At 58.5% G+C, this 18,423-nt stretch overlaps 2 protein-coding genes across 13 annotated transcripts in view; one reads left to right on the plus strand and one right to left on the minus strand.

Moving 5' to 3' along the window:
* Positions 1-123: 123 nt before the first annotated feature.
* Caskin2 (CASK interacting protein 2) lies at positions 124-13,701 on the plus strand. Its single transcript, XM_013361656.4, has 20 exons — positions 124-279; positions 1,368-1,877; positions 5,812-5,863; positions 6,388-6,485; positions 6,927-7,072; positions 7,167-7,262; positions 7,353-7,483; positions 7,652-7,760; positions 8,086-8,194; positions 8,357-8,451; positions 8,891-9,152; positions 9,273-9,394; positions 9,481-9,541; positions 9,654-9,742; positions 9,893-10,003; positions 10,078-10,179; positions 10,294-10,432; positions 10,577-12,052; positions 12,142-12,364; positions 12,766-13,701. The coding sequence occupies exons 2-20, from the start codon at positions 1,784-1,786 to the stop codon at positions 12,854-12,856; spliced, it is 3,606 nt and encodes a 1,201-aa protein (XP_013217110.1). The 5' UTR covers positions 124-279; positions 1,368-1,783; the 3' UTR covers positions 12,857-13,701.
* The window catches only part of Tmem94 (transmembrane protein 94), a 34,764-nt gene continuing 29,850 nt past the window's right edge, over positions 13,510-18,423 (minus strand). For all 12 annotated transcript variants that reach the window (XM_078041678.1, XM_021731216.3, XM_078041679.1 and 9 more), the window contains 12 exons: positions 18,133-18,248; positions 17,890-17,989; positions 17,479-17,587; positions 17,070-17,259; positions 16,729-16,806; positions 16,357-16,442; positions 16,029-16,110; positions 15,564-15,712; positions 15,382-15,476; positions 15,173-15,266; positions 14,831-15,001; positions 13,510-14,680 (listed from right to left, as the gene is read on the minus strand). In XM_078041678.1, coding sequence (XP_077897804.1) covers positions 14,608-14,680; positions 14,831-15,001; positions 15,173-15,266; positions 15,382-15,476; positions 15,564-15,712; positions 16,029-16,110; positions 16,357-16,442; positions 16,729-16,806; positions 17,070-17,259; positions 17,479-17,587; positions 17,890-17,989; positions 18,133-18,248 — 1,343 coding nt within the window. In that variant the 3' untranslated portion in view covers positions 13,510-14,607. The remainder of the gene's footprint in view (positions 14,681-14,830; positions 15,002-15,172; positions 15,267-15,381; positions 15,477-15,563; positions 15,713-16,028; positions 16,111-16,356; positions 16,443-16,728; positions 16,807-17,069; positions 17,260-17,478; positions 17,588-17,889; positions 17,990-18,132; positions 18,249-18,423) is intronic.

Below are 18,423 nucleotides of genomic sequence, written 5' to 3' on the forward strand. Positions count from 1 at the left end.
CCAGGGTCTGGAGTGGCGCGAGTAGGGGCGGGGCTTGGCACGCATGGGGGCGGGGCCCAGGGCTCTGACTGACAGCTCGACTGCGCGGCCGGGACGGTCCCTCTCCCGATCCGGCGGGAGGGAGGGGGGAGGGGCGGGATTTCCTGCGGGAGGTGCAGAGCCGGCCTTGGAAAAGGAGGAGGAGAAAGGGTTGCGGCGCAGGGGGGCAGTAGGAGCCAGCGTCCGGAGTGGCAGACACCGAGCGGAGCCCACTGGACCCCGGCGGGGCGCCCGGGAGAGGTGAGACTGCGGGGTCTGAGCTGGGGGCCAGCACCCTTGAGAGTCGGCGCAAACTAACTTTTCTTGCGGGATCCGCGGGCGCCTCCATCTCTCCGTTCCTTCCTTCCTCCTCGCGCCCCCTTTTTCGTCCTCCGGCATCTACCCCTCCAGCGCTCGGCCCTCCGGGTCCCTCCCGCCGCTTTGTTCCCCGGGTCGGCCTGGGCTGGGCTCGGCTGGGGGTTGCGCGGCGCTGGAAGGGCATTCCGAGGGGCGGGGGAGCCAGCCCGACCCCAGGCACTGCCAGGGGCGCCCTCCCCCAGTATCGGCCGCCGGCCCTGTGTGGGGGGAGTGCCCTTTAAGTTGGGCTTGAGACATTTGGGGAGTGAGTGGTACCCCTCCAGGGCCCCAGGCCTGCTCGGGTCTCATGCCACAAGACTCTGGCAAAAATTCGCCGCCACCGAGGAACTGACGTAAGCCTTTTTGCAGTGAAGTCGAGGGTCTGGGCTTCAGGTTCAGGCTTGGGGAGCCGTCGGCCATCGGTGCCCCAGCTCTGTCTCTCTCCTTTGCTCACCCCACATAGAGTGAGGAAGGGTCAGCAACAGGTGCTGTGAGCTTCCCTGTGTAGATGCCCCCAGAAATGGGATCCATAAGCTCCCCATTCCACCCCCTCAATTCATAAAGAGCCCTCGGGCTAAAGCATCCAGCTATTAAAGTGAAGCCTAGGTAGGGAGGAGTCTGGGGGCAGGCGCCTTGGACAGGGAGTGACCCCTGCCCGTCTGCCTGTGCCACCCTCCTAGGCCCCACCTCCTGGCCCCAGTTGTCTGTGGGTGTCACAGCCTGGGGCTGTGGAGAACGGGCTTCTAGCCTGGCCTGCTCCAGTGTGTCGTGCTGCCAGGGCCCCTCTTGCCCAAGGCTGAGGTACTACTTAGTGCCCTGGGGCCCCCATGACTCAGCCTCCCCCTCACAGGATACCACCTCCCCTCTGTACATACTCCTCTCAGGCATGGCAGTTCCCTCTCCCCTTTGAGGGACTCCTTAACTCGCAGGGTGGTTTGGGGACTCCCTAGAGGTCATCTTGCTCATCCTGGTGCCCTGCTTCTCACTTGCAGGCTCTGGCCCAACCTTCAGCAGAGGTACTGCACTGTTTTCAGACCCCCACGACCTGGCCACCACTGCTGCCTGAGGGAATGCTGGCTGCTCCTGAGCCAAGCTGGGAAGCTCGGCGTGCCTGGTCCCAGCCCATCCCCGGGCTGTCAGAAGCTGCAGGCTGATATCTGTGCACATTTCAACACAGCCTCCACCCCCTCCAAGACTGGCTTTCCTGCTTATGGTGGCAGCTCACGGAGCACATTAAGGGAGCATCCATCAGCGCCCGACAAGGAGCCCACTTCCTGGGACACCAAACGTGCCCCAGGACTAGAAGCCCTTCCAGGGGCTGAGGCATGGCTTACTGACACTTGGCTTGGACACATTTCCCTGTCTTTGCCCTGGACTCCTGAGCCTAGAGCCCAGCCTGAGGATCAGAATGGGTCGTGAACAGGACCTGATCCTTGCTGTCAAGAACGGAGATGTGACTGGTGTACAGAAACTGGTGGCCAAGGTTAAGGCCTCAAAGACAAGTGAGTACTTGGTGGGGTGACCAACCAGCTGGGGCCCTCCCTTGAGTGCTGAAGCTACAGAAGGAGGATAGGGAGCGGGGTGGTCACTGGGTTCTGTGAACTTAAGGAAAGACAATGGTCCTTTTCTGGACAAGAAGTGCCTCTGTCTGGGAGAGCTAAAGGAATTGGATCCCCTTTGCTGTGTGTTCCTAAGTGAGTCACTTAACTTCTCTGGGCCAGTTTCCTTGCTTGCCAGGAGAAAAGATGGAAGTACATTCATTCAAATTTTTATTGAGTGCCTATTGTGTGTCAGGCTCTGTTACAAGCCCTGGGCCAGATTAGTGAACACAACAGACCAAATTTCCAGCCCTCATGGTGTTGTCTACTAGCTGGTGGCTTTTGGATGTCTTTGGCACCACGGGGTTTCTGGGTATGTGTCCGGAAAGATTGAATGGGTAGAGCTCCATGCCCACTGTCAATCCTGCGTACACTCAACTAGAACCTCTCTGTGTTTATGTCTAAATTTCTGGGGGGGGTTCCTTACTTTCAACACAATCTGACCACTTACTAAAGAACCTCTTTTCCACTAACTCATCTGTGACCCCTGAAAGTATGCAGCTAATTTTCTAGAGGTTTCCATGGTCTGGAGGCTCTAGTTCTGACAGGGCTGGGGGGGGGGGGCTGAGGCCTGGGTGGCCACACCTGAACCCCATCTCTTGGGTCCCTCTGTGGTGACACCCCCAGGGAGAATAGACCTCTGGCCTTTAGGGTGAGCTCTCTGGGTTGTCCCAGGAGGCCACTGGACTTATGTCCTGGAGGTCCTAGATGAGCAGGGATAGCTGGTGGTTCCTGCCACCAGACTGGGTCTGGATATGGAGTTACTGGAGGGGGGGGTCTCCCCTGAAGTGCTGGAGCTTTAGACCAAGCCACACCTGGGTCCTGGGCACAGGAAGGAATCCCTATGCCTGGAGATTTTATACCATTCTCACCCCTGAGTATGAGTGCCAGGAGAGGGATTTTACTAGTGTGTACCCGCCTGCACAGCAGGGTGGAGGCCTGGGCAGGAAGCGATGGTGCCAGGGGTGATGGTTCCTGTCCCTGGAGAGGTGGGTGCAGGGTGAATGTAATAGAGGAAGGGGCTGTGGAGGTCCCTGCGCAGCCGAAGAGTGGGAGCCACTCCCCCTCTTCCCTTACCTCTGTGTTTGGGCGACCTGCCCAGTGGGGCTTTGGTCATACTCCTGCTGTCCTCACATCCCTGGGACCTCAAAGTGAGGCCCATGGGAGGATGGTGGGCGAGGTCCAGGGACAGGTGGCAGGAACTTCAAAGCCAGGCTCCTAGGCTCCATATGCCCAGAGGGAAACGTGTGTAGGGGAAGAGGTCCCTTCACTCAGTCCAAAGAGGAAATACACAGGTACAGGTGTGGACATAGGTAACAAGGGCCTGGAATTCCTTGTGAAGTCCTGGCCACGTGCTTCCCTTCCCTGTCCTCTGAGAAGTTGGAGAAACTGGCAACAGAAGTGAGATCATAAGGTGACCTTGGCAGACCTTCCAGTTTATGAAAAATTGTGGTCCTCTCACTTCCCTGTGAGCTGGTGTTTTTATATCTGTTGTACAGGTAAGGAAAGTGACACTCAAAGGTTAGTGACTTACTCAAGGTCACATAGCCATTGTGGGGCGGATCTGAGATGGATCTGAGATAAACCTGTGCCAAACCTGTGCTGAGTTCCGTGCCCCACCACCCCATGCTCCCTCACTGATAGTGGATTTCTGTGCTCATCAGCATTTCACGGGGATTGTTCTAAAAGTACAGATTCCCTGGACACCCCACCCCCATTGAACTCGCCAGAAAGGCCAGGACTCTACAAACCAGAAAGTTCTCCAGGTGATTCTAATGCCTTTCTGATAAGGGGAGAGGGGAAACTCCTGTTCCATGCCACAGAGAGGCTAACTAAACTGCCACTCTAGGAAGGGAAGTGTCAGGGCTCCCTTTTTCCCTCCTGTGGGGATGGCCAGAGCTTTCTGGCTATCAAAAGAGAGCAGAAGAGATGTCCTCCTTCCGCCTCCTACATCTGCTGTCTGGCCTGCATTCTTTCCCCCACCTGATGCTCTTCAAGTTGCAGGTGGCTGGCAGGAGAAGGTGCGTTTGCCATGGCCTTGCCCCTGTTCCTGCCCCCGTCCCTCCCTGCCTCATTTTTCTGACATCTCCTTCTGTGGCCAGAGGAAACGGAGTGGGCTGGTGTGACTGACTGAGCTCACATCCCCTCCACCCTGAGCCAGGCTCGGGAAGAAGGCTGTGTGGCAGCGGAAGTGCCTGAGCCACTGCCAGGAACCAGGACCCTCCACCCTCCGGCTGAGCCCCTAGCCCAGTCACTTTGAGCCTCTCCCCTACCACCTTTCCGGCCATTGTTCTGAAAAGAAGGGAGCCACCCAGCCTGGCCCTGCCCCTGTTCCTGTGTCCCTCCTGTCACATTGTCCTGCCCCTCCCTGGAGGGGCCACATCCAGCCACCCAGCTGCCCATCCCAGATTGGCCAGGCTGGCAGGCTGGTGGAAGGGTGGGTGGGCCAAAGGACTGTGTCTTCCCTGCTGCCCTCATTGTCTTCACTGAGGCTCAGAGAGGCGCCATAGCTGGCCCAGGTCCCCCAGCCAGCCAGAGGCAGAGTGAGCATGGGAGTCCCGCGCTTGCTGCTTCTCAAGCTGTTGTACCTTCCCTCGCCCCAAATGGTTCTGTGTGACAAGGTCTTTGCAAAGGGACTAGAGAAAATCTGGAAGGCCCCCATCTCTGCACTGTTACTCCTTGGCTCTGTATTTACCTTTTTGGTGCAGTCCTTCAGCTCAGCCCTCCATGTGACTATCCCCTCCCTCCCCATCTCTTGCTTCTCACTGCAGGATTGGTCCCTCCCTTTTGGAATGAGGCCCTGCCTTGCCCAGGCTGCTGGGGTATTCAGGGGCCCACCAGGGCCTGGGGGGCAGGCCTGGACCAGCATGCTTGGCACTCTGCCCAGCCCGGGTGGGCAGGCCCCCTCCTTCGCAGTAGGGGTGGGTTCCAGCAGGAGGCTCAGGCCTCCTGTGACAGGCCTTCCCCTTTCCCTCCCCAACACTTCAAGGACCGCCCCCACTGTGTCCTGGCTGCCTGAGAACCTCACCTGCATGCACCCTGTCCTGGGGAGGCAGGGTCTCAGCCCCTCTGCCTGGGGCTGGACAGCTCAGTCAAGAGCCTGAGGGGGGCGAGTCAAAGGATGCCACTCAAGCTGGCACAGAACCCTCTGAGATCCAGGGGACAGATGGGAGATGGTGCTGCTCTTGCTAGAGGATAGCATGGTGCTAGTAATGGCCAATGTGTAGAGTGCAGAGTGAGCAGGTTCAGTGATGGCCCATTTTACGTAAGAGGACACTGAGCCCGGAAAGTTAAATGACTGCCCATACTCACAGCTAGCACGAGGCAGAGCCAGGGCTATTACAGAACATAGCCACCTTCCCTACTAAGCTCCACCTTGGGATGCTGCAGGGGTGGGCAGTATATCCCTTGAGCCCTGCCCTGGTCCTTCTCTATTCTCTTCCTCACCCACTGTTTTGGCCCAGCGGGACAATGTGACTTGCTCCCTAGCCCTTCAGACAGGAATGCTAACCATGCGCTCCGTGGGCCTGTCTGTTGAGGGCACGTCGTGCCAGTGTCCCCTCCCGCCCCCTTTGGGTCTATAAACCAGCTGGGCTGGGCCCCGGGAGCCAGGCCACCATTGCAGTGGTTCCCTGCACTTGATGCCTCCAAGCTGCTAGCTTGTGGGCCAGAGTGAGGAGCCACAGGCCAGGACCAGTGAAGGGCCATGGGGCAGGTGTTTTCCTGCACACCAAGAGGTCAGCTGGGCTCTGGGAGTTGGGGTTGTGGCAGCACTGGGTGAGGGATGGGTGAGGTCAGATGGTTGCATGTTCCCTGATGCCCCTGCCCTGACCCCCAGAGCTCCTCGGCTCCACGAAGAGGCTCAATGTCAACTACCAGGATGCTGATGGGTGAGTAAGAGATGCTGAGTGACGGGAGGGCTGGACGGGAAAGGTCCTGGACTCCAGAATCCTTTCCTCTCTTAAACTTGACCCTTGAAGCATATTTGCTGAGAGCTCTGGGTCCTGCCTGTGTAGAGCAGAGTGTGGGGGTCCTTCCCACCCACCCTTCAGTAGGTTAGCCCTGAGCAAGGGGAGGGGCCTGAGGCCTCTCTGAGGGGTTTCCTTGAGTTGGATTCCTCCTGGGCCCCTTTTCTCCCTGGAGGGTAGGAGCCTGAGGGCTCCTGCTCCCACGGCCCCCTCCCCTAGGCTGGCTGGGGGGGGATGCCAGACAAACAGGCCACTCAGCCCAGACACTGAGCCCTTTCATGCTACGGCTCGGCTGCTGTGCGCTCCCACGGCAGGGCTGGCAGGAGTGGGGGTGCAAGTAACCCATCCCTGCCAGGCCTCAGGATGAGTTTGGGTGTGGCAGGCCAGGATTTGGGGATGGAAGACTGCTTACTGACATCCCCTACTTTGTGTTCCCCCCATGCCAGATTCTCTGCTCTCCACCATGCCGCTCTGGGAGGTAGCCTGGAGCTCATAGCCTTGTTGCTGGAGGCTCAGGCCACTGTTGACATCAAGGACAGCAATGGTGAGACTGCAGTGTGTCCCCGCCTGGTGAAGGTAGAGGCTCAACCCAGACCTCTGACCAGAGCTTGCTCTTGTTAGGACATAGCAATGCTATTTAGGTGTTCCCAAAGCTTCTCTGGGCTTGCAAATGGCTTTCCCTCTTTGTAGCCTTCTGGGAGTAGAGAGTGGCACTCATGTCTTGATATTCAGATGAAGAGGTTGAGGCTCAGAAAGGTTACTCACGTCACTGGCCTGTGGTTGCCAGATTACCTGTAGTGGCCATGATGGACTCTGGCTTGGGACCCATGCAACTGGATTTCTTCCTGACCAAATCTGGGTTAAGCCAGTATCCGCACCTTTTTGGGCTGTCTCCCCTCCCAGCTGGGTGGCTCTGCAATCTGCTTAAGTCCCTCAAACCCCAACGCCATCCCAGGATCTCCCTCAGAGCCCTTCCTCCTGCCAGGTATGCGCCCACTGCACTATGCAGCCTGGCAGGGCCGGCTGGAGCCCGTCCGGCTACTGCTGCGCGCCTCTGCAGCTGTTAATGCCGCCTCGCTGGACGGGCAGATCCCTCTGCACCTGGCCGCACAATATGGACACTATGAGGTGGTATGTGAGCCTGCTTTAGGGATGCTGGGCGGGGAAGCTAGGAGGTCAGAGGCCAGCCAGGCCACGCCCCCTCACTTGGCTCTCCCCACCCCAGTCAGAAATGCTCCTCCAGCATCAGTCCAACCCATGCCTGGTCAACAAGGCCAAGAAGACGCCCCTGGACCTGGCCTGTGAATTTGGGAGGCTCAAGGTAAGGCCTATAGTCCTGGGGGCTCTGAGTGCCTGTGTCTGTGGGTCTCAGGAGAGGTTCCAACTGGGTGCTGGGTGCTGCATGCTGCAGGTGACCCAGCTGCTACTGAACAGCCACTTATGTGTGGCGCTGCTGGAGGGTGAGGCCAAGGACCCATGTGACCCCAACTACACCACACCCCTGCACTTGGCTGCCAAGAATGGCCACAGAGAAGTCATCAGGTACCCACAGTGACCCCCCCCACAACTTCTTCATCCCCTTCCTGTGGGACCATCGGTGCCCCCTCCGTGCCTCCCTGCTGCCATCTTCACCCATGCTCCATCTCCTAGTTCCCGGCAGTTGGCTTTCTCCCCTGACCCACTACCCCTGATTCCCTCTGCCCACCACAGGCAGCTCTTAAGAGCTGGGATTGAAATCAACCGCCAGACCAAGACAGGCACAGCACTCCACGAGGCTGCGCTGTATGGCAAGACTGAGGTGGTTCGGCTGCTCCTCGAGGTGAGTATGGCACCTGGTCACTCCACAGGTGTGTGTGGAGCCTCTGTCATGTGCTGAGACCAGGCGGGGAAGCCAGGGTGATTTGCTTTGTTTGGATGGCGGGAAAGAGGCCCGGCTTTCTGAGTGGTCCTAAGGCCCAAGAGCAGCTCCACCTGGTTGGAACCTAAGCATGCCTCTTGCTAGCTCGTCCCTGACCTGGTCTGAAATCCTCCTTCCTCACCTATAAGGTCTGAAAATGACAACAGCACCCACCTCCTGGGTGATAGTGAGGACTAGGGCAGAGATGACAGGTGCTTAGCATGAGCTCCTGCCACTGTTTACCTAGGGAGGTGTGGATGTGAACATCCGGAACACGTATAACCAGACGGCACTGGACATTGTGAATCAGTTCACCACCTCTCAGGCCAGCCGGGAAATCAAGCAGCTACTTCGGGGTGAGTGTGTGGGAGAAGACCCAGCCAAGGGCTGGAGCCATTTAGTAGGTACCAGGATGAGGAAGAGGAGTGGGTGTCTCCCGGGGAAGCTGTGAGTGGGTGGGGTGGTAGGGAGATGGCCAAAGGACCTTTAGATGATGCCTGCCCTCCCTTTTCTCTTAGAGGCCTCAGGGATCCTGAAGGTCCGAGCACTCAAGGATTTCTGGAATCTCCATGACCCCACTGCTCTCAATGTCCGAGCGGGGGATGTCATCACGGTGAGGGGCCCGACAGGCATTGCTTTGAGAATATGAATGTTTGCTGTGACTTACCTGTGATATCAGGCTGTGTTAGGTCTCTGTCTGCTCCCTTACTTCTTTCTTTCCAAATCTGGGGAGGGTAGGCCCCATCATCATTTCTTTTTTAAAGATGACAAAATTGAGGCTTAAAGATTAAGTGACTTGCCCAAGGTCCCACAGCTGGCAAGTAGCAAGCTAGGATTAGAGCACAGGCTCTCTCTGGTCCTCTGTCTCTAAGCTCTGTGGCACAAGGGCATTGAGTGCCTACTGAACACAGGAGCCAAACTTGGGCTGGCTTGGATATCAAAGGCGAGTGCCCTGAGAGTAGGGGAAGAGCTGGACCCCCGGGCTGTTGGACGGTGGCAAGAATAGCTTGATGTGGGGAGTCATCATCCCTTCCCCCTACAACCTGTCACAGGTGCTTGAACAGCATCCTGATGGCCGCTGGAAGGGCCACATCCATGAGAGCCAAAGGGGCACGGACCGTGTAGGCTACTTTCCCCCAGGCATCGTGGAAGTGGTCAGCAAGCGGGTGGGCATCCCTGTGCCCCGTCTCCCCTCCGCACCTACCCCACTGCGCCCAGGCTTCTCCCGGACAACGCAGCCTCCTACTGACGACTCCCTACACCCTCTTACCTATGGCCAGCTTCCTCGGGTGGGCCTCAGCCCAGACAGCCCAGGTACATTCTCCCAGAGGGTGGCACCAGGCACTGGTGGGGGCGTCTGGCTTTAGCAAGTTGCCAGTCAGCTGTTAGCAGTACCAACTGAGGCTCTGACCTCTGTCCTTCTGCCCTTTACAGCAGGTGACAGGAATAGTGTGGGCAGCGAGGGCAGTGTGGGCAGTATCCGCAGTGCTGGCAGCGGGCAGAGTTCTGAGGGCACCAACGGCCATGGCACCGGCCTCCTTATTGAGAATGCCCAGGTAGGAGTGAGGGCACTGGGACCAGGGCAGGGTCTAGCCCCACTGCAATTCTCCACATGCTGAGTGGGTTCTTTCCCTGTCTCCAGCCACTGCCCTCTGCAGGGGAGGACCAGGTGCTGTCAGGACTGCACACACCGTCCCTGGCAGGTAGGAAGGCTTGATGGGACCAGGGATGGCTAGGAGAGATGCAGGTGGGGAGGCTAAGGGCTTGCCACCCCTTCCTTCCGCCACTTGATGCCATTACTCTCCTTTCTCAAAGACAACCTGAGCCACCTCCCTCTGGCCAGCTACCGCTCTGGGGAGATCTTCACCCAAGATGTGAGGCCAGAACAGCTGCTAGAGGGGAAGGTGAGACCTCTGCTGGGGGTACGCTGTGGGCCTTGAGGGGGTGAGTAGAGGAGATGGAGGGCCTTCTATGGACTTAAGCTCAGCCCCTGGGGGAGGCTGAGCTGCTCAGCAGACTCAGCTCCTGCTGTGTCCCCTCCCCAACCCCAACAGGATGCACAGGCCATTCACAACTGGCTGAGTGAGTTCCAGCTGGAGGGCTACACTGCCCACTTTCTGCAGGCTGGCTATGATGTGCCAACCATTAGTCGCATGACACCTGAGGTGGGTGCTGCAGCCAGGTAAGGGAGGGCCCAGCAGGCAGAGGAGGAGCCTGACACCCGTGTCCTGTGTGGCAGGATCTGACCGCCATCGGGGTGACCAAGCCTGGGCACAGGAAGAAGATCGCCTCAGAGATCGCCCAGCTTAGCATTGCCGAGTGGCTGCCCAACTACATCCCGGTGAGCCGGCTGCTGGGCTGGGTGCTGGGGCTCTCACTTGGGGCTATGGTTTTGTGGTGCCCCTCCCTTGCTGGCTTGGGTGGGAAGCAAGATCTGATGACAGTGCTCTTCCAGACGGACCTGCTGGAGTGGCTGTGTGCACTGGGGTTGCCGCAGTACCACAAGCAGCTGGTGAGCAGTGGCTATGACTCCATGGGGCTGGTGGCCGACCTCACCTGGGAGGAGCTGCAGGAGATTGGCGTCAACAAGCTGGGTGAGGACCGCTCTGAGGCCTTCTGCTTGGGCCCCTCCCCCATGCCTTCAGGGTCTCTGAGAGAACAGAGAATGGGGTCTGGGGAGGTGGGAGTGACCCATCCTAGACCCAGCTAACCTCATTCCTTCTGTCCACCCCTCCCAGGGCATCAGAAGAAGCTTATGCTGGGTGTGAAGCGGCTGGCAGAGCTTCGGCGGGGCCTGCTACAGGGGGAGGTCCTGGGTGAGGGTGGGCATCGGCTGGCCAGGGGTCCGGAGCTGATGGCCATTGAGGGGCTAGAGAATGGGGAGGGTCCAGCTGTGGCTGGCCCACGCCTTCTCACTTTTCAGGGCAGTGAGCTGAGCCCAGAGCTGCAAGCAGCCATGGCAGGGGGTGGTCCTGAGCCACTCCCCCTGCCCCCTGCCCGCTCCTCCAGCCAGGAGAGCATTGGCGCACGCTCACGGGGGTCTGGTCACTCTCAGGAGCAGCCTGCCCCTCAGCCCAGTGGTGGAGACCCTAGTGCCTTACAGGAAAGGAACCTTCCAGAGGGCACCGAGCGGCCCTCTAAGCTCTGCTCCCCACTTCCTGGCCAAGGACCTGCCCCTTATGTTTTCATGTACCCCCAGGGCTCACCCTCTAGCCCAGCTGCAGGGCCACCTCCTGGTGCACCCCGAGCCTTCTCCTATTTGGCCGGCCCCCCTGCCACTCCTCCAGACCCACCTCGGCCCAAGCGCAGGTCTCACAGCCTGAGCCGCCCCGGCCCTGCAGAGGGAGAAGCTGAGGGGGAGACCGAAGGCCCAGTGGGCAGCACCTTGGGCAGTTATGCCACCCTTACCCGGCGACCAGGACGCAGCACCCTCGCCCGGACCAGTCCTACCCCAACCCCATCTCGAGGGGCTCCCCGCAGCCAGTCCTTTGCTCTTCGTGCCCGTCGCAAAGGCCCTCCACCCCCACCCCCCAAGCGCCTCAGCTCAGTCTCTGGCCCCTCAGAGCCACCTCCACTAGAAGGGAGCTCAGGGTCCAAGGAGAGTGCTGTGGGGCCCCGAAGGCGAACACTGAGTGAACCAGCTGGCCCCTCTGAGTCTCCTGGTCTGCCCGTCTCATCTGGCCCTGCGTCAGACACGGAGGAAGAAGAGCCTGGCCCTGAGGGGACACCCCCATCTCGGGGCAGCTCAGGGGAAGGGCTGCCGTTTGCAGAAGAGGGAAATCTTACTATCAAGCAGCGGCCGAAGCCAGCTGGCCCCCCATCCCGGGAGACGCCTGTGCCCCCTGGCCTCGATTTCAACCTCACAGAGTCAGACACTGTCAAGCGGAGGCCCAAATGCAGGGAAAGAGAGCCACTGCAAACAGCACTGCTAGCCTTTGGGGTGGCAGGAGCCACCCCTAGCCCCTCTGCTCCCCTGCCCTCCAAGGCTCCTAGTGAGTCCCCCACCTCCACTTCCTCTAACCCGTCACGGCCTGACTCCAGCAGCCTTTCACATCAAGGAGCTCCAGCCACTCCTCCAAGCCCCATAACACAGCCCCCCGTCCCCCCAGTGCCCTGCACTGGGCCAAGTCTGGAAAATTCAGCGGGTGGTAGGCAGAATGTGGAGATGGAGCCCCCCACTGCCCCTGCTGCCTTCCTCAAGGTGCCTGGAGCAGGTAGGAAGCTGAAGCCTGTAGGGGTGGTATGCTGTGTACAGGGGACATTTCAACCCAGATGAGTCACCCGCCAACTTTTTTGTCTACAGGAACAGCCCCCAAACCTGTGTCTGTGGCCTGCACCCAGCTCGCATTCTCTGGCCCAAAGCTGGCTCCCCGCCTGGGCCCTCGCCCAGTGCCCCCACCAAGGCCAGAGAGCACAGGGGCTGTGGGCTCAGGCCGGGCCCAGCAGAGACTGGAGCAGACCAGCTCATCCCTGGCAGCTGCACTAAGGGCTGCAGAGAAGAGCATTGGTGCTGAGGAGCGAGAAGGGTAAGGATGCTGGCTGTCAGATGGGGTGGGAGAAAAGGGTGGGCATAGAACATGGGTCCTGGGACTATCACAGGGGGATGTTGCAGGCAGAGCCTCAAGCTGGGGAGCCCTCCAATAGGATGGCAGGACCTCAGGTTTTAGAGTCACCCAGATCTGATCTGAAGGGATTCCTGGTGATTGCCTCCTTAGGGGGATGAGAGCTTGGGCAAGTCCCTCAACCCCCAGCTTCAGAAAAACCATCTGTAAGGAAAGAACTCCTGCTGCCCAGGATGTTTTGAGCATTAAGAGGTGATGCGCACTGAGTGCCTGGCACCCATCAGTGGCTCAGTGGCAGCTCCTACCCAGGGCCAGTGGGCTGCAGGCCTCTGGCCCCTCTGATCCAGCCCTTTCCCTTGCTGCAGTCCCCCGGTGACCTCCACCAAGCACATTCTGGATGACATCAGCACCATGTTTGATGCCCTGGCTGACCAGCTGGATGCCATGCTGGATTGAGCAAGACCTGCCTGTGGTCCTCCAGTGGTGCCCACTGTGACCTGTCACATTCACTACCTTTGGCCCAGCACGGAAAAGGGCTGGCCACCCTAGGCAGAGGCCTAGGGCTGGTCAGGCTGGAGTATCCTGCCCCAGCAGAGCCCCTCCCTGCTGCTCCCAACACAGCTGTGAATGCTGTGGGGCAGCCCTGGGGAGGGGCCGGGGGCCTCATCAGAACCTGACTAGCGGAGGGGTCTCGGCTGCGTCTCGTCAGAGCCCCCTCCCATGTATAATCTGACTGGATGGGAACCCTGCTAAGAGCTTTCTCCTCAAGGAGGAGGTGGTGGCAGGGTTTCGGGGGTGCCGTCTCTGTACTCCCACCCTATGTTTCAAGTTCCTGTGCTGAGGGGATGCCTCTGTCCACCCATGTGCTGCCCTGGGTGGGGCAGTGTGCCTGGCTGGGCCCCCTCCCTGCCTGTGTACATAGGACATGTAAATACCCAACGGGGCATGCCCTCATGGTTGGCCATGTTCTGACCAGCTCCTGTCCTTGCTCCTGCCATCCCTCACTGGGAGACAGTATTAGCAGGGTTAGGAAGCAATGGGATTAACAGATCCCCAGTGTCCAGACTTTTTCAACTGTAAATGTTATTTTTTAAGCAGAGAGAAATGCATATATTTTAAATGGAATTTATTCTATCTATTAACTGCCTGAGAGGACGCAGTGTGGGAGGGCCTTCAGACCACAGCAGGGGCACCTGCTGCCCAACTCAGCACTGGAGGCCCGACCCAGTTGGCCCAGGCCCTGGCTCTGTAACCATTAACCTTTCCCTCACTAACACCAATGAAAGTGTCATTCCACATGACTGGGCTGTCTGTCTGGATCTGTGCCATGGACCCAAGTCCAGGGTCTTCCCTGAGCTGGCTCTAGGAGCACCTGCCTGAGGAAGGCTTGAGTCCTCGCCTTCAGGGCTCAGTGCCTGCAGCCTGGGGGTGACCACTTCATGGCTACCCTTTTGTAGCTGCCTCATGGACCAGCCACAGGTTTTTCTTAAGCAATTTACAAGTTTTAATATAAACCAGCCTACATTCATTCCTAAAAGGTTCATTTCCAGTAAAAAATATACACCAGTAAAAACATCTCCCAGGAGAACAAGGGCGGGGCTACAGAGACCTGGGCCATCTCCCCCAAAACTGACTTACAGGCATTTGAGTGCAGGCACAGAAAGAGGCTCCAGGCAAGGTGGGGGCCCTTCTGCATCTTCAGGCCCAAGCCTGAGACTCCCCTCTAGAGGAGAGGTCCTCGGGGCCACACCCAGGCCTTACCCCAGGAAGACAAGATGTGGGGGGTCAAGGGGGGCATGGCATTGCCAAACGGCAGCAGCCATTGCTCTTCCAAAAAAGGCTAAGGCCCTTGCCCATGGCTTTGAAGCTGAGCCATAAGTGCAAGAGCAGAGGGCACTGGGACAGGGGACCCTGAAGCAGGGCATCCCACCAGGTGGGACTGACAGTCCCTCTACCCAGCGCCTGAGGTCATACATTCAAGAGTCCCCTGGCACGGCCAGGGAAGAGCCAGGATGGTCCTGTCTGGTCAAGGCCACAACTCCTTAACTTCTCCTCATTAAGCCAGTGTCTCCAAGGACCAGAGCTCGACCTCCGATGCCACAGGGCACAAGAGCAAACCCTGAAACATTTACCAATTCCTCAGACTCAGGAATGGGCTGGCTTTTGCCCCAGGGACCAGGGCAATGGTGGCTGCTATGGCCAATGGCTCAGAAGGGAGAATTCATGCCCAGCTTGGTTTCAAACTGTAGCTTCTGTCGCTTCTGGTAGCGGACGCGGACCCTGGTGGGGCAGGAGATTGTTATAGATCCTCAGACCAGGAGATGGAGCAGGACCCCAGAGGGAGGGAGGGAGGGAAGGATGCAGATAAGAGGGTGACAGGTTTAGGCAACATGCTGAAGCCCCAAGGGAGGTGCCCTGCTGACAGCTCACCGAATCTCGTGCAGCTTTACAATCTCATTGGTGACCACCACAAGGACTAGGGACAGGCAGCCCAGGAGCCATGTTAGCAGGGGTACATCCTCCAGACCAAAGTGGATGCGGCTATCCCTATGTGTCCACAGCTGCAGGTCCACAGCTGTCTGCACCACCTGACCCAGCAGCCTATGGGAGGGGGAGGCAGCCCTATGTGATACCCGGGCTGTCTGCTTCCTTCCCCACCTGCCCTAAGTGCTCAAGGAGGGCAGTTAGACCTCTGGCTTAGAGAGGTCTCAATCCTAGCCCTACAGAAGCCCCTCCCTGGACCCAGGGCCCCCTCCATCCAGCACTACTCACACCACAGGCACTGTCATGGCCCACCAAAGGTTTGTCAAAGGGCTCTTTCTCCACAGAGGCTTGGTGCGATGCACATGGGTGATGGAGATGAAGACTGGAGAAAAAGGGCCGATGGGGGCGTCAGACTCCCCACTAGTCTGAGGCCTTATCCCCCATATCAGGGCATCTCCACTCAGCAGTCAATTGTTCCTTTTAAACTGAGCCCTCACCAGTGTGCAGGACAATTAGAGCAGCTGTGAGCTTCTGAGCTGACAGTAGTCCGTTGGCAAAGTCCTCAAACCAGGCTGGAGCCCTTTCGTCGTTACTGCCAAAGGAAGACAAGGGCTCAGCCTCCTGTGGGGCCTCAGGGAAGTGGGCTGGAGTGGGGAGGGAGGAAGCCCCATGGACCCACCTGCGCAGCATGATAGAGGAGCAGTTGGTGAGGTTGCGGGCCTGGGCACTGTCACAGAAGCTCTGCAGCGTGAAGCCAAAGCAGATGAGACACGAGCTGATGGTGAGGCTGAACTTGAGTAAGAAGCAGAGCAGGAAGTAGTGCTGGGTCTGCAGGAGAAGGGAGGCAGGTCATTCCCTTGGCGGGTGGCCCTTCCTCTGGCCATATGGTGGGTCCAGCATGCAGGGGACTCACATCTTAAAAAGGCTCTTAGCAAATGGACAGGCTGGGGGAGAAAGAGCAGGGACTGCACCCCCAACAAGGATCTTTCTCAGCTCCAACTACCAGCTCAGGTGCTGACTCTCTAGGTCTCGCAACCTCAAAGCCTCTGGTTTAACCCTCTCCCAGACCCCAACCTTCAGCCCACTCCATGCCACTTGCATTCCTCCATGACAGGTTCTGGTTTGTCAGGTCTGCCTTGTTTACCTTCTTAGGAATGGAATGAAGGTTTTTCCCTGTAGCCATTGACATGATGGAGCTATGGGGTGGCTTCCCCAGCAGAGAGATGCTGAAAAGCAAGAGTGGTAAAGAGGCAGGGACTGTCACCTCTGTCCCCCAATTCTTACAGAAAAAGCCTTTAGGGAGTCTTGAGAGTGAGGTCAAGTCTGGTAAGGAGGTGGGAGAAGGCAAAGGAGCACTCCCTCAGTGCCTCCTGCACCAGAGGAGGTGAGCTTTGAGCACCCTGTGCTCCTAGGACGCCCATGATATCCTGGCCCTACCTGGCTGGACACAGAGGGGCTGCAAGGCCTCTCACCTGAGCAGAGGGTAGCAAAAGCAGGACAGCCACAGGATGTCTGTGGTACTCAGAAGTGGTGGCAGCTGGACCAGGCATGAAAGGAACTAGACCAAGAAAAGAACCCAGGAACCACAATTAATAAGAGCTGAGGGGCGCCAGGGTTGCCATGCCTGTTGCCCAGAGAGATGCTTGTGCCCTTGCCAAGAGGAACTGGCTGGAGAGCACACTTTCCTGCCAGTAGAGTCAACTCCAAATGCCCAAGGGCTTCCCAGAAGATCTGGGGACCCCTCGGCTGCGCTGCATCCCAGCTTCCCGCCTCAGATTCTCAACTGGCCTTTCCACAAAGGAGCAGACGGGGAGGGGGTAATGTCTGTCCTGGCCCCAGCTCACCTGGATGACCACGAGGGTCAGCTGGCACTGTAGCAGGAAGAGGAAGCATTTACGGATGCCGTAGGTGGCATGCCGAGCCTAGGAACCGAGAAGGATAGGTTATGACTTGAGCCTGCCTGAACTCTCTCAGGCCCTACAACTGACAAACTTCAGCCCAAAGCCATGATGCTCCTGCAAAGAAGGAGCAGAGACCAATTTAACTGCCTGGGGGAGTTTCACTTTCTTTGAGAGCTGAGCATGAAGCCAGGGGGCCCTGAAATATCCTGTGTGGCAACTCCTCCCAGCAGGCTGCCCCGGGGGAGCCCTGTACTCCTACCCCTTCCACCTGTCTGAGCCCCCACCTGCTCGATAAGCCTGATGATGCTGATGGTTTCCTCCTGGCGAAAGGTCAGGGAACAGGGCAGGCTATTGAGCTGCCCTGACAGCTGCAGGGGAGAAAGGCCATCGGAAGCCTGAGCCATGCTGGTGCTGGTGGCGTAGCCAAAGGTCTCCCAGGAACAGCGGGACGGGTACAGGGGATCCAGGGCAATGCTACATAGTGTAGGAAAAGCCCACCCATGAGCTTCATTTCGGGAAGATCCCATATCCCCCAGGACTGAGCATCCCATCCCTCTTCTCCCACCACAAACTAGGTGCCTGGGTCCCAGCCAATGCAAGATCAACCACTGGATATACCCCAAGTCCCATGCAGGTCTGTCCCAGATCTGAGAGGCAGAGGCTGGCCCACCAGCCCTAGGGTCTTGCTCTGACCTGACATCACTTTGGAGGAAGAGGCAGCTGTTCCTCAGGTTGGCGGAGCTGCCCAGGCAGCAGGTCACCTCCCCATACTCCTGCATGATCTTTATCATCTCACACATGGCTGGGGGACAGGTGGGATGCACAAGATTCAGGCAGGTGGAGCCCTGTGCAGGTGCCAGCAGAGACCCCCAGGCCAGAAAGGCAGGAAACAATGGGAAGTGGGCCCCTCTCTAGAACAATCCCATCCCAGCAGCATGATCATATGAATACTGTCACTTCTGGCTCCCTGGAATGGCCAAACCACAGTGCCAGCCCACTAGATTACCCCGCAATCGCAGCCCCACATGGGAAACCCACATCCCCTCTGGAGCCCATGGATGCTCAGCCCTGGCAGAGCTCAGCAGCAGGGGCCACAGCACTCACTCTCAGGGGTACAGTCAGTGAAGAGGGGCACCAGCAAGGGCACATTGTCAATGTTCTGCAGGTGAGGCCGCACCTGGTGGATGCCCCGGGGCAGCTTGGCCTGGAGGAAGCGAAGAGGCCAGTAACCTCAGGATGGGGAGCAAGGTGCCTCCACTTCACCTGCCTGCCCCTCCCTCCCCTGGACCAGCCATGAAGCCACTTCAGAGGGCACTGGGGAGGCAGGGGCAGATCCTGCTACCGTACCCGGTTGCAGTCCTCCAGGAAGCTGGGGATGTCACTGTCCGTAGGCTGGAAGCTGATGAGGTCGGAGTGACCCTCCTCTTCCATGAGGAGGAGCCCTTCCACATCATCTCGGGACACTGTGGGGGACAAAAGTCTGTCCTTCAACGTTGGGCCAGCCTTCTAGGGCCCTCCCTTGCCCTGCAGATGGCACACAACTTCCTGCCTCCAGGTCTCCACTCTTCTCCTCCCACTGCTATTGCCTGCAAGGACATTTGGGGCCATTTTCTAAGGGAGTACTAATCAGAAGAGACC

The sequence above is a fragment of the Ictidomys tridecemlineatus genome, chromosome 3 (genome assembly GCF_052094955.1).
Source record: "Ictidomys tridecemlineatus isolate mIctTri1 chromosome 3, mIctTri1.hap1, whole genome shotgun sequence".
NCBI lineage: Eukaryota > Metazoa > Chordata > Mammalia > Rodentia > Sciuridae > Ictidomys > Ictidomys tridecemlineatus.

Coding starts and splice junctions, on each gene's coding strand:
- Caskin2 (XM_013361656.4), top strand. CDS start 1,784: ATGGGTCGTGAACAGGACCTGATCCTTGCTGTCAAGAACGGAGATGTG. Junction 9,743..9,892: donor AACAGCTGCTAGAGGGGAAG/GTGAGACCTCTG, acceptor CAACCCCAACAG/GATGCACAGGCCATTCACAA. Junction 12,053..12,141: donor CCTCAAGGTGCCTGGAGCAG/GTAGGAAGCTGA, acceptor TTTTGTCTACAG/GAACAGCCCCCAAACCTGTG.